General features: G+C 38.7%; 1 protein-coding gene across 2 annotated transcripts in view; it reads right to left on the bottom strand.

Annotated features, from left to right (window-relative positions):
* The window catches only part of EPHA4 (EPH receptor A4), a 139,611-nt gene that overhangs the window by 14,532 nt on the left and 111,854 nt on the right, over positions 1–13,225 (bottom strand). For both annotated transcript variants that reach the window (XM_004427613.3, XM_004427614.3), the window contains exons 9-14: positions 10,064–10,122; positions 8,094–8,207; positions 7,649–7,834; positions 3,684–3,745; positions 3,023–3,232; positions 827–976 (exon numbers count right to left, since the gene is read on the bottom strand). In XM_004427613.3, the coding sequence (XP_004427670.2) occupies positions 827–976; positions 3,023–3,232; positions 3,684–3,745; positions 7,649–7,834; positions 8,094–8,207; positions 10,064–10,122 (781 nt within the window). The remainder of the gene's footprint in view (positions 1–826; positions 977–3,022; positions 3,233–3,683; positions 3,746–7,648; positions 7,835–8,093; positions 8,208–10,063; positions 10,123–13,225) is intronic.

The raw sequence follows: 13,225 nt of genomic DNA, 5'->3' as shown, positions 1-13,225 counted from the left end.
TATAAACAGTCTATGCTATTATTTTACCTCATACATATAAAAATCAGGAAAGTTCGAAAAATGGCCATTTTATTTTGATCTGATTTCCACCCTTCTAGAATTAAAACCTTTCCAGAATTAGCTAATAACTGTTCTAAGAAGACCTCCTGCTCTAGGGTTTCTTTTTTTTTTTTTTTCCTGATTGGAGATGTTTGTAATTAAATTCTATTACTCTGGATTCTTATTAGTGTCATTATTGAATGCTTTTCTGAAATTGCAGGCATTGTGGCTACTCCCTCATGAAGTGGTCCAGATGGTACATTTAAAGGGATGTGCATAATTTACAAAGGGTCATTCAGTGAAGCTTTATTTTAGAGTCCTCAAGGGGCGAGCTCTAATTACAACTATGCCAGCTTTAAAATATTCACTAGTTTTCTTCCAATAAGCCTTCATGTCAATTTGATAGCATGTGGAATTTGTGTTTTTCATATATCCTTGCATTTTCTTAAAACTCAAAGTTAATTTTGTTTCAGTATGGGTTTGAAAGTTAACCAAGTAAAAATACTGTCCTATATCACTAATTTGTCAATCTGTGTATCTATCTTTCACTCTCATACTATACCATTTAGGCTATATAATTTTGATCCTTGAAATCCATGACCATGAGGCTTAGCTAGATTACTAGACATATTTGTATTAAGAATCTTGAGTTTAATGTATCATTTCAAGTTCAATGCTCACTCCATCATACACTAATGCAAAACTTTCTGAATCTCAATGCAAAGATATATATTTCAGAATGCAAATCTACATGCAAAGACGTATATTTCAGAACATAAAGACTCACGTCTTGATTGGACATATCCCAATAGGGTCTCTCTCCATACGACATCACTTCCCACATAACGATTCCATAGCTCCATACATCACTTGCTGATGTGAATTTACGATAGGCAATTGCTTCTGGTGCAGTCCACCGGATAGGAATCTTGCCACCCTAGGAACATTCGAGCCATAAGTTATTCCTTAAGTACATTACTGATGTGCCATTTTAGTTTCTGAACGTCATTACTGTTGGCCACGAAGGCTTACAACATTCCTGAGATAGCTCTCCAAAAAATAATAAGAGACTTGTTTATTTTAACTCAAGCCTTCCAGGTTGAGACAGTTCTTTCTCACATGTTTTCTTGGGTCACAGGAAAGCGAACAAGTAATCTGTTTATTTTTAAAAATCCTATTTATTATACGAGCTCTGCTTAAGGCAATATTGTAAAAGAAAGGGAATATCAGGTTTTATACAATATGTATGTTATCCACGGTATATTAATAGATGTGCAGCGCAGGTGATACTCATTTTGACTTCTTGTTGGACTCTCTGACCCAGGAGCACAAGGACAATACTTATTCCTTCTGAAATCATGAAGTTAAATATGAAAATTTCTATCCATCGTACTATCATCCTACTCTTATATACCATGACAAACATGCCCAACATAGATAGAAGATAAGACGCTAAATGGGCTCTTAGAGGAAGCCAAATAATATCAGATGCTAAAGCCATTATTGATTTTAATGAAGTGAGCATAGGATTTTGGTTATTATTTAATTTAAAAAAACCCTGCAAAAATGGTAAAGCAATTGAATATTACCCAGGAAAAGTTTAAAGTATGCTTTTTTTTCTGCCTCAACCGTCTCTTGTTTGATTATGCTTATGTATAAGGTGTTTTTAGTCGAGTTTCAAACTTCCTGGGGCTCCATCTGGGGAAATTAATTCAACTTGAATTCAGACCCTTAAGCTGTTCAACAGGACATCATTTAAAATTCTTCTCTGCTTTATTAGGGCTTCTAAACAGGACAATAAATTGTACTGGAAATTGCATTGATTCACATCAGTTTACTCTGAAAACCCAGTGTATTACATTTATACTTGTTACGTACAGAAGGATACTTGTGCTGCCTTCCGCCTTCCTTAAATCTTTGGCTAAGCTTTTATCTAGGCAAATGTACCATTCTAGAAGCCTCCTTTAACTTTCCTCTCTCCAACTACTGGGAAAAAGCAAAAGATCTTTAACACTCACAAAGATGTATTCTTTTCTAAATGAAGGGATTTGGAACTCAAAAGAGGTTGTGTATAAGAATCAAAACAAGAGCCAAAGAAACTGAACACTACAAGAAAAAAAAAAACCCACCCACCCAACCAAATGAAAAACCCCAATGCTTAGGATTGCAGATGCAAAATGGTGAGCACTAAAGGAGGAAGATGGCTGGTAACTGTCTGCTTCATGTTGATTTTAACGGTGTCAGCCCTAATGGCCAATAACTTTTATGATTCTGTGTTTATTCCATTAGTATCTTATATTCAGATTGTCCAGCTAAGATAGCATAGCCATTAACTGTATACTGATAACTCTTAACTGTGCCCTAATCCTGGCTTATCTACCAGTAGTAAAATGAAGGCCATTAGATACTGGAAAACCTTGCACAGTGTAAATGTTTTATAAATCCTGTGTATGCATTCTCACATTCGATAGCCAACCAACTAGAAACATTGCTTTGTCTTGTTTAAAATACCAAGATTTTTTTTAAATAGAAAGGAAGAAAATAGAAAATGTAAAACAAACAGGAAGGAAGAAGAAAGAGAGAGAGAGAGACAGAGAGAGAAGGAGAGAGAGAGAGAGATAGGGAAGGAGAGAGAGAGAGGGAGAGAGAGAGGGAGAAAGAGAGAGGAAGGAAGGAAGGAAGGAAGGAAGGAAGGAGGGAGGGAGGGAGAGAGAAGGAAGGAAGGAAGGAAGAAGAAAAAATTAAGTGTAAAAAAATACGATAATAAGTGAAGCTCTATTTTGTGGCTTTGTAAAGTGGTCACATATCTAGAAGCTATTTCAAAATCCCTCTCTTGGGAACAAGCTTTAAAAATGGATGCATAGACATGAAGAGACTCTGAAGGATGAGGAAACATAAAATCCTAAAGGGCTTAAACATCAAAGGGAGAAGAGAGGAGCAGTTTCATCAGAATCAAAACCCAGAGATCACAAATCCTCCTTACCCTGGTGGTATAAGCTGCTTCAGGATCATCCTCGAGCACTCTTGACATGCCAAAATCAGACACTTTGCAGACCAAGTTGCTATTTACCAGAATGTTCCGTGCAGCCAGATCTCGATGCACATAGCTCATATCAGATAAATACTTCATCCCGGACCCAATGCCACGAAGCATGCCCACCAGCTGAATGACTGTAAATCTGCCATCATTCTTCTGCATGGGAAAGGAATGAGGAACAATCTCATTAGCATTAGGCCAAATTAATTTTCACCAAGCATTTATTATTTGTGTCTCTTTTGATATCTGTATCCAGTATGCAATGAGACTCAACACTATTTCTGGGCCTTTCTGACCAAAGTCACTAATTCACTAGTAGACTATATCCTAGGAGCTGGGTTTGCTTCCTCTGACAGATGGAAATTAGCCAACTGTAATGAATCTATGGCTCAAACAGCCCCACGGTACAAGAATAAATCGAAGACTACCCTCATTGAACATGGATTATTTACTAGCCTTTAAAAATCAGATCATTCTCTATTTCTCCTCTTCTTCCTTTACCCATTAAAAAAAAGTCCACGAATACAACCAAACAGAAAGGATACAAGGAATCTGTGAGTTTTCTAAATTCCAACATTCTTGGGTTTAATATAAAGTAGTCACGTACCCTGAGGAATGCATCCAAGGAGCCATTCTCCATGTACTCGGTTATGATCATTACTGGTTTACCTAGAGTTTTCAGAAAGAACAACAGAAATCCTTGATGAGCACTGTAGTTAATGAGATAAAAATGGCCTGTGCACAATTTTACTGCCAAGACACCTGTCTTCTGCGATCTAATTTAATTAAAACAAGCCGAGCTTATGCCTCAGCTGTGGGGAGCTAGGAATGAAATATTAAAAGGACGAGTAGGTTTAAATTCCATCTGGAAGATTAACCCTTTGGGTGGCTTGTTGACAAGGTCTTTAACTAAAGTGGCCCTTGGTATCCAGGGAGCACATGAATGGATAATTGCTCTCTCAAGTAAAGCAGGAGAAGATAAATGGGCAGGACTGTTTAAAGGTGAAAAAAATCTTTAGGATAATTAATTTATTTTGTCCCCATAAGAGCCACTTGTGTGATGCTAACGGAGTCAATGGACAGAGAAAGTTTTTTTTACTTATTTAGAGAAACCCAAGTTTCAGGGCGCAGTAACTATGTCAAATACTTCATTACTCAAACACATCTTAAAGCTCAAACATGCACAATATTAACCTCCTTCCCCCCGTCTTGCTCAGATCAGGGGCTGTATCCTCTCTTTTCCCTTTTCCTGTCTATAAATAAACTTACTCTATTTGCTTCCTCAAGCTGCCAACCTCAGCAACAACAACAACAACAAAATCACGGAAAAGGTGAATTACATTATTTCATCCTAGACAGCCATTTTAATTCAGTCCTAGAACATTCTGGCAAATGTCTTGCCTCTTTTTTTCAGCAAAGAAATCAACAGGATTTTAAGGTTTGGGGAAGTAGGGGAAACGACATTTTCATTTCACTTTAGTTTTCTTTCTGAAGACCTTAGGAAATAAGAACCGTTCTTTAGTTTCCTAATCGCTGGCAATGTACTCAAGGTGGGAAATTCCTTCTTTCTAAAGGCTGTTTGCAAGAGGGGTGGGGGAGGGGTGTAAATCCTCAATATATTACTAAGGCAAGGGTTAAAGCAAAGAGAACATAAAAGATGCCCTGAGGGGAAAATAAAAAGTTAGTTTGATAAATCAAAAATATTCACTCTTTCATTGCTGTACTTGAGGGCTGTTTGGACTTAGATATTCAGTCAGAGAAAAGGGGTGGAGCATGTCACTGCTGAAAAGCTCCCATAGTTATTCTTAACTAATACATTTCCCACCCAGAGCTCCTATCAGTATAGACTCCCTTCCGGTGTGGGGAAAGGGAAAATGTCTTCATTTCAGAGGCAAAAATTTGGCAGAGCAGAAGTTTTTAATTTCAATCAAGTCTGATTTATCAACTTTTGATTGTGTTTTTGGTGTCATATCTAAAAAATCCTTCTAAGGCAAAAATTTGGGATTAGAAAACAATACCATGGATATTTTATTTTCAAGTGATGAATGGAAGCCAGCAGAAAAAGCAAGAATCTTGGTGTAGACTTGAGGATGAGTAACACCACTTCTAGTCTTTCCCCTTGGCTGGAGGAGTGGTCTCAGCACACGTTTCCATCCTCCATCAACATCAATGGGAAGCTCTTGGTCCTCAGATTCATTTACCCTCCACCTCTGTGACCGCAGTCTTCCGACAGCACAGATGCATCAAAATGAGTTTTAATGAACCTGTCTCCATCAAAAGATACTTTGTCAACTGACAAGAAGGGGTGACTCTCTCGGCGGTGCATTAACAGCTCCTTCCATTTCACCAGATCCCTCTGGTGGTGTGGAGAAGAGCGTAGAAGATGCAAAAAAAAGGGAGGCAGTGGAGAGAATTTATAGTCTCCCCATCCATTCAAAAAGTTACTCAAGTAACTGCTGGAGATGAATTCACACTCTTTTGGGTCCACCTTTTCACCTTCACACCTCCCTAGTCCGACTGTTGGCACTATCTTCACAAATTTTCTACATTCCTTTTTCTGTTTATTAAAAGGATCCATTTGTCAGAATCTTTATGCACTCTACAAGAGAAAGATGAATGTCTCCACAAGCAGAGGGGCTGATAAAGTGGGCCCAGATTTGGCTCATGGACCGACGTGGCTGCTTGCCTGGATCGGACAGGGACACAGTGAGGAAGGGAAGGGTGGGGAAGGGGACAGCTCCTCTGGCGGAAATTTTAAATCATTTTAATTCAGTGACAACTGCATTATGCAAATGCGCCCAGTCTTTTTTAACAGTTACAGCTGTAATAGCTACAGGTTTTAGAGGCACGGTGGGACTTTCATACAAAGATCCCCTGTTTCTCCTCTCTTCTGCAGAGGTGCTATGAAAATCACTGTCTGTAGCAGGAAAAACACCCCAAGCTGAACAGAGCCTCCTTTTCAGAAAATGGGCCTGCAGAAGTATTTAAACGGAATGTTATCTTTTAATTAAAGTAGAGAAGGGCTCTGGGTAGCCCCAAAGGCCACAGGCAACAGAAAAATATCCTGTCTGTAAAACTAATCTTAAAAAGCAAATAGAGCCATTCTATGCTAATTACAGCCTTCACCTAAGGTGGAAAATTATATATCCTTAGCACCAAGGTTCCTTTTTTGAAGGAGTCTGAAGGAGGGAAAGATGTACTTCTTAAGACATAATAATACCAGTTAACACTTACAGTTGTGTTTTTTCTTTTTTTAAATTTGCCCAGCATTATGCTAAACACGCTAAATAATTCATCCAAAATAAACTTGGAAGGCAAGTTCTATTTTTATCTCTATTTTGCAGATGAGGAAACTGAAAAATTGAGCAACTAGTCAAGGCACCATGTTTTACTAGCAGTGGAGCTGGTCTGTAAGTTTTTGGTCACTAGGTCAAATGTTCTCCAAGGTTGGTCCCAGGAACCGCAGGTTTGGCTTACCTTTTAAATCTTTAGAAATTCAAACTCATGGACTTCACCCCAGGATGAGGTCCAGGAAACTGCAAGTTTTCTAGAATTCTGATGTACGTTTCATTTTGAGGATCTCTGAATTAGTGTATACTTTCTCACTTTTTAGTAGCCTTCTCATTTTCTCTTCTTAAAAATTTGGTACCCTTGTGTCCTAAATCCCCCTCTGCCCCAGACCTAATGTCCAAAGTTTACTCTTTAACCTATTTGCCCTGCCTTCGCTCACTGGAGCAGCCACTCTGCACACATTGATTGAGGATACTTTTCACCTTGAATCAAATAAGAGGCACGTTGCCTTCCTGGAGACATAGCCCCAGGCTGACAAGATCCTTGACTTGTAGTAACTGTAGTAGGTACCATGGCTCCTGAAACAGAGCCACCTTCAGTAATAACCACATCAGCTACACTGTCCGCGTGACACTTTATAAGTTGGTCTTAGCCAAAGCCTTACAGATGTATTCAGGGTTAGCTTCGCAAACGTATCTGTTGAGCTGTGTCGTTTAACTGTTTAACTGAAGTGTGGTTCACGGGCTCAGCAAATGCTAATGGACTAAAAAAGGAAGGTACAACCAGGTGTTACCGCAAATAGGTGCTGAACTGCAACAGCCATAAATCAGGCAGAGCAGACAAGCAAATCCCCCAATATGATAAAGATTCCCAAGATTCATTCCCTGCATCTGGAATTGAAGCTTCAAGCACAAGGTGTGGCAAGGTTTTGTTGTGTTTTATATGAAAAGTACTTAAAATTTATTTTGCTTACCATCTGCTTGTGCCTACCCTGTGACAATCAGTTTGGTCTAGCAAAGATTTGAAAGATGGTGAGGCATACCAAAAATCTGCAATATTAATTCCCTACAACCGCACACAAGCTGCCTTGGAGAGACGGTATGGGTCTAAACCATAGACGCATTTAGAGCTGACTGCAAGATTAATGACTTGTCCTGCACTGATTTCCTCCTATTAGCAATCAGTGGGTCTGCTCCATCTGTCACTTCCCTGGAAAGAAAATGTGTGTTTAATTTGCCAGTAACTTCTAACTTGGCTTTGGAGAGGGAGCGACCCACATACATTTGGTGACGACACCTTCCAAGTGAATTATATTTGGGTGGTCAAATTGTCCCATGATGCTGGCCTCGCTCAGGAAGTCTCTCCTCTGTTTGTCTGTATAACCAGCTTTCAGTGTCTTGATGGCCACACAGATCTCTCTCTTGCCAGGCACTTTGAGACGTCCACTGCATACTTCGCCAAATTCACCTTTGGGAGAGAAAAAGAATCTACCATGGACCAGAAACACATTCAAGATGAATGATTAAAAGCTAACATTTGTCGAGTGCTTATGACATGCCACACACTGTGCTGGTGTTTTACAAAGATCAAGGAAATTTCATGTACACAGATAGTTACATGTATACATGTACATACAATACATTCATATGCATTTATATAATCCACATACATATATTTAACACCCACAGAGAAAACAGGCTTATTAGACAGACACTCAGACACTTACCAACTCCTATGACTTTTTCAATCTTAATGCAGGATGCGTCGATTTCTTTGGCAAATTCTCGAACTGCTTGGTTGGGATCTTCGTATGTAAAGGGATCCACGTAAGTTCTAACACCTAAGTAATAAACACGTGATAGGTTGGCCAAACACTTCTCAGGAACCACTGATAAACTAGCTGTCTGGGTTTAAAAATACTTAGCATAGGAAAAGTTTTCTTAGTGTGTGAAAAATACTTAGCTCAGGTATACAAAAATGTTTAAATTCTTGCCCTGGTTTTCATTTGCAGGTAAACAAAGAATGGTGAGCTGCTTAAGAGGTTGCAGGTCTACTGACTTCCTAGAATGTCTTCACATCAAAGACAAAATTTTAAAAACCACCCATCTCATGAAGGAAAAGAGAGTCTCTTTGAGGAAATTTGGGATGTGTTAGTTGAGTATTGTCCCAATCAGTTGCTCATGTCCTACCCACCATCTCCAGCTATCTTCTCCCTTAGGGAAAATAATGGGAACTTCCTTTCTCTACTGGTCGTGTCTACATGGTGCCACCTTTCGCCCAATATCTGGACCAATTAAATATGTGACCAACAATTAACAAACTAAGATTAGACCTAGGTTAAAATGGATAAGAGGGATAGTATCAGCTAGTTGGTGAGAATATAGACTCTTTATTGGTCTCCACTTTTATTCTATTTTGGAAAGAAGGTGTTATAAGAGAAGACATTGATGTCTACCTGGAAGCTTCAGCTGGAAAATGTTGTAACCTAATTGTGAATGGTTTGAACACCAGGAAGTGTAATTAAGCAATAACCCACAACCACTTGCAAACTCAATTCAGAATGTGATCTCTGAGGCAGCTGGAGATGTCTGGGACAAGACACATTAGTAATTCCTGGGAACTTTCTACAGTATTCAGTTCATACCTCTACTCTCCCTGCTAAAGCTCCTGGGACTTTGGGACACTGAGAGGGTGTATGACACTGGTTGGCCCAATCTCTTGGATTTTCCAGGCCTGTCAGTCTTGTCTTCATTTAAAAAAAATACACCATTTTTGTTTTTAAAAATCTATGCCACATGCAAATGAAAAAGTGTGGTTTTAGAAAGGAAACAAGGTGAATAAATGGAAAATTGTCAGACAGTCCATATCCTTCCTCGCTTTATATGCTCCAGCCAAGAACATCTTTCTCAAGATTAGTCTCTCTTCCTTCTACCTCTGCGCCAAGAGGGTAGCTATTAGCCACATGTTGGTATTTAAAAGTAAATTAGTTAAAATTAAATAAAATTTAAAATTCAATCCCTCATTCACACTAGCTACTTTTCAAGTATTCAATAGTACATGTGACTATAGGCTAATGTATTGGATGGTGCAGAAAGAGAACACCACCATGTCTCAAGAAGTTCTATTGGACTGTGCTCTTGGAGAGTCATCAACCACTGACCATTCAAGAGTCTTCTATCTTGCTCAAGTCAATCTAGAGCCATTCTTTGAATTTATTCATTGGTCCCACTTGAAACACCAAAATAACTAGCATCCACTAAAACAAATTGCTAGTCCTGAATTCTATAGCACATATTCTTTGGGGTGTAGCAATTACTTTCAGTTCCTTATTCTTTTCTTCTCCAAACATTTGACCTTATAATATGAGAAAGATTGTTACCTGTTAAATCTTGCCACCCAGCTACAAAAGTGAGCTACAAAAGTGAGCCAGCTAGACCCATACGTTTTCAGGATGGAAAATAAAATAAGGAAAAAGAACAATCTAAAGGAATTTCTCCAACCCCCATCTTTAATTTCACTTTGAATAATCCCATATCGTCTATTTCAGTGTGATATCCTTGAAGTACATTATTTGGAAAACTCCATGAAAGGAATATGTAATATAATATTAATAGCTACATACATATTATTCAGACATTTCTAAACTGAAAACACGACACATGCTCTAAAAATAATTTTTAATCCAATTTTTTATACCTTGATTCAAATGTTTCTCTTCATCTGCGTCTTGTTTTGCTTTACTGTATTTACTCCGTCTATTAAAACAATTTATGAAAAGGAAAATTATTTTCAAAAGCTGTAACACAAATCATAAGACAAGTTCTTTGCTACCATAATATAAGTCAGATAGATATGCTATGCCCATTTCACAGATGAGAAAGCTGAGGCTTACGAGATGTGAGATAACCAGGTGAATAACTTGTCACCTTGGTAGTGAATAACAGTTTCAAGCACAAGCAGTCAGAGTCTAGAGTGTCTGCTGTTAACTACAGAGGGGATTAAGCAAGAATTTTATAATATAATTATAATTTGAAATCCCCTGAAGAAATTTGTCTTATTGAAGATTGATTACAAGTTTATTGGCTAATTTTTCCATATATATTTAGAATTAAAATAAGTTTCCATGGGTGACTTCTGCATAAATCAAATGGCAATAATGTTCAGTATGTGATAGAATTATAAGTTGTGTTGCTATAACCACAATAACCATGACCACAAAAAACCTTATTATCATATTATACGATATTCTTAAAACAATAGCTTTGTGGTTATTGGTTTCAGCTGCTGCATACAAATTCCTAAATTATTAATGAAAATTTAAAAGGTAAGTATTTGCTTCATACTAGATTACATTCCTTGAGAGTTTGTAGAACACTTACAAGAATAAAAATGAGAAGTTTCCATTTGTAGTCTAATTCTCTTTCCAAAAAATGGTGTATAATCTTAGAGTTGGCATTCTGCTCTAAATGTCTTGTAGGAGTGACATGTGGCTTTATTATAAAAGTCTTGGGAATCAGAAATCTTGAATATGTGTAGATCTTGAATCAATCATCTTGATACATTCTCTCTCTCTCTCTCTCTCTATATATATATATCACTTAAATGAATTGGAATGTCAATGTAGTCGCTATTATAGCTCTCTAAAGTTTGGGGAGTAGAAACTGGATTACTAAATAAAATGTGTATATTTGTGTCTGTGTCAAAAATGTAAAATTTACATTGGAGTGTGTAATCATCTTGTATTTTCTTAGTGCTTTAAAGACGAGGTAAGTCTAGACTCTTACAGATGAGGGAACTGAGGCTTGGAGATGATTCCTTGAAGGCCACAAGGCATCTTGGCAGTGTGGTCCTGTCAGAATGTGGTAACCCGAACCCCTGAACTTTGAACGAGTAGAGCAGGGCGGGATGATCGTGTAAGAGAGAAGCACGGAGGACCTACAGGAGCCATGCAGCGCAACCGGAGAGAGGGCCCATCACGGTCACATGTTCTCACCCACATTCCTCTCCTAACTGTCACCAAGGCATGAACCAGCTCTGCAATCAGACCCTCAGAGCCTACAGATGTCCTCTGTGTAACTAATTCCCTTGCAAATAATAATACCTTGCATTTTTACACTGCATTTAACATTCCAAAGTGCTCTCATCACATATATTATCTCCTCCCCTAACTGTTTGCAAAGCAGGAACCAGCTTAGTAAACAGAGACCCCAGTTACTAGAGTTAACTGCGAAGTGTGTGTAATTCAGTCCCAAATAATAGCTTGCATTTTTACTTTGCGTTTAACTTTTTAAAGAGCCTTCACGTCTATCATTTAATTACATCTTCACAATAACCCTACGAAAGCAACCGAACAGAGAGACACACACTCAGTTCCACTGCACAGACAACATGGAAGCAAGGGGGCAAGCGATTCACCCACCACCCTCTTAGCAAGTACGGGAGTGTGTCTGCCTGACCTCATCAGGCTCACTACTTCACATGCCTCTTCTAGTGGAGAAGAAGTCATATGATGATATCTGATGAAAGTTAATTATAAGTAATATTACATTTTATATCAGTAAATCCACTTAAATTGGATTCCACTGCTCTCAAAATCCATTGCTTCATCAAACATCCCGAAACCAAACATTTGCATGAAAGATGTAGTCCCCTCGAATCCCCCCCTCCTTCCCCTTTTAAAGGAAATGTAAGCCTGTTAGGTCAGGAGCTACAAAAACAACATTTTATGTCAGGGAAACACGTGGCTAGGTCCCAAGGGTGAGATAGGGTCCTGCCAGCCTGAGAGATTGCATCTTATCAGAGCTCCTAAAAGCATTATCTAAAATTACAAGCATATCTTTTAAACCACTTTAGATCTCAAATACTGATTTGAATTTCTTTCCTTTAAAGAAGGAAAAAAACGCACAGAGCACGAGAGCTTTGCTACCAACTTTAAACTGTCAGTGAGTTTGTCGAAAATCCTGGGATATACCAATGGAAACAAGCAGCCTCAAGCTGCCAGGAGTGTGATTATCTGTTTTACATGAGCACATTCATTAAACATGTGCAAAGCCAGAGGAAATGCAAAATGGCAGGGATCATTAAATATGGCTGACACGCCTATCCCTTCCTCAGACTTCTAAACATAGAAGGAGGAATTAAATTAGCAGTGAAGGTGTATTTTTAAAGAAATTTCTTTATTTGGAGTGTTGCTTGGAGGAGAGGACCCTCTAAGAGTACAGGGAAGGCTCAAAAGGAATTCCAGGATTAGTGTTCAAAGGCTAATTGTAGCCTATTAGCTTTTTAATAATACCTTGAAAAATAAAATGCTTGAGTCCTGCTCTATCTTTGTCACCTGATGACCCTTTATCCTTGGCTCAGGGTAGGACAATGTGTCCCTTATTGTCCCAAGAAAGAAAGCCCATTGAAGCTGATTATTTGGTCAGCCAGCCTGGTGGAAACCACACAGCCTAAAAAGTGCTAACTCTAAATTGACATCCGACACAGATCACCTGCATGGCAGAAGGAAACCTTTGTGGAAGATTTTCTAATTATTGAGACGTGGGCAAGCTCATTAAAAAAGGAAAGGAGGGGAATGGTAGGTTACTGAATGCTCCAGAAGGAAACATGGCACCTTTCAACTGCAGGAGTTAGAGAAAAGGGCCTCCTTTGCAGGTGAAACTTTGAAAGAGTGTGAGCTGAGCCCTCCCCTCTGTCACAGGGAGGCTTACTAAGGGTATTAACAGACATTGTTGAGGAACAGCATGAGACCTAAGCTCTGCCCTCCCAGCCAATGTGTTGTTCCTGGCATCTTGACTACTCAATACAACAAACAAAATGGTGGAGGGGGAACCTGGCAGGGGCCCAGCAAAACCCTGC

The sequence above is a fragment of the Ceratotherium simum genome, chromosome 37, assembly GCF_057802395.1.
Source record: "Ceratotherium simum simum isolate JZ-2026a chromosome 37, ASM5780239v1, whole genome shotgun sequence".
NCBI classification, from domain to species: Eukaryota; Metazoa; Chordata; class Mammalia; order Perissodactyla; family Rhinocerotidae; genus Ceratotherium; species Ceratotherium simum.
The sequence above is the reverse complement of the archived record's forward strand: the minus strand, read 5'-3'. Positions and strand labels throughout refer to the sequence as shown.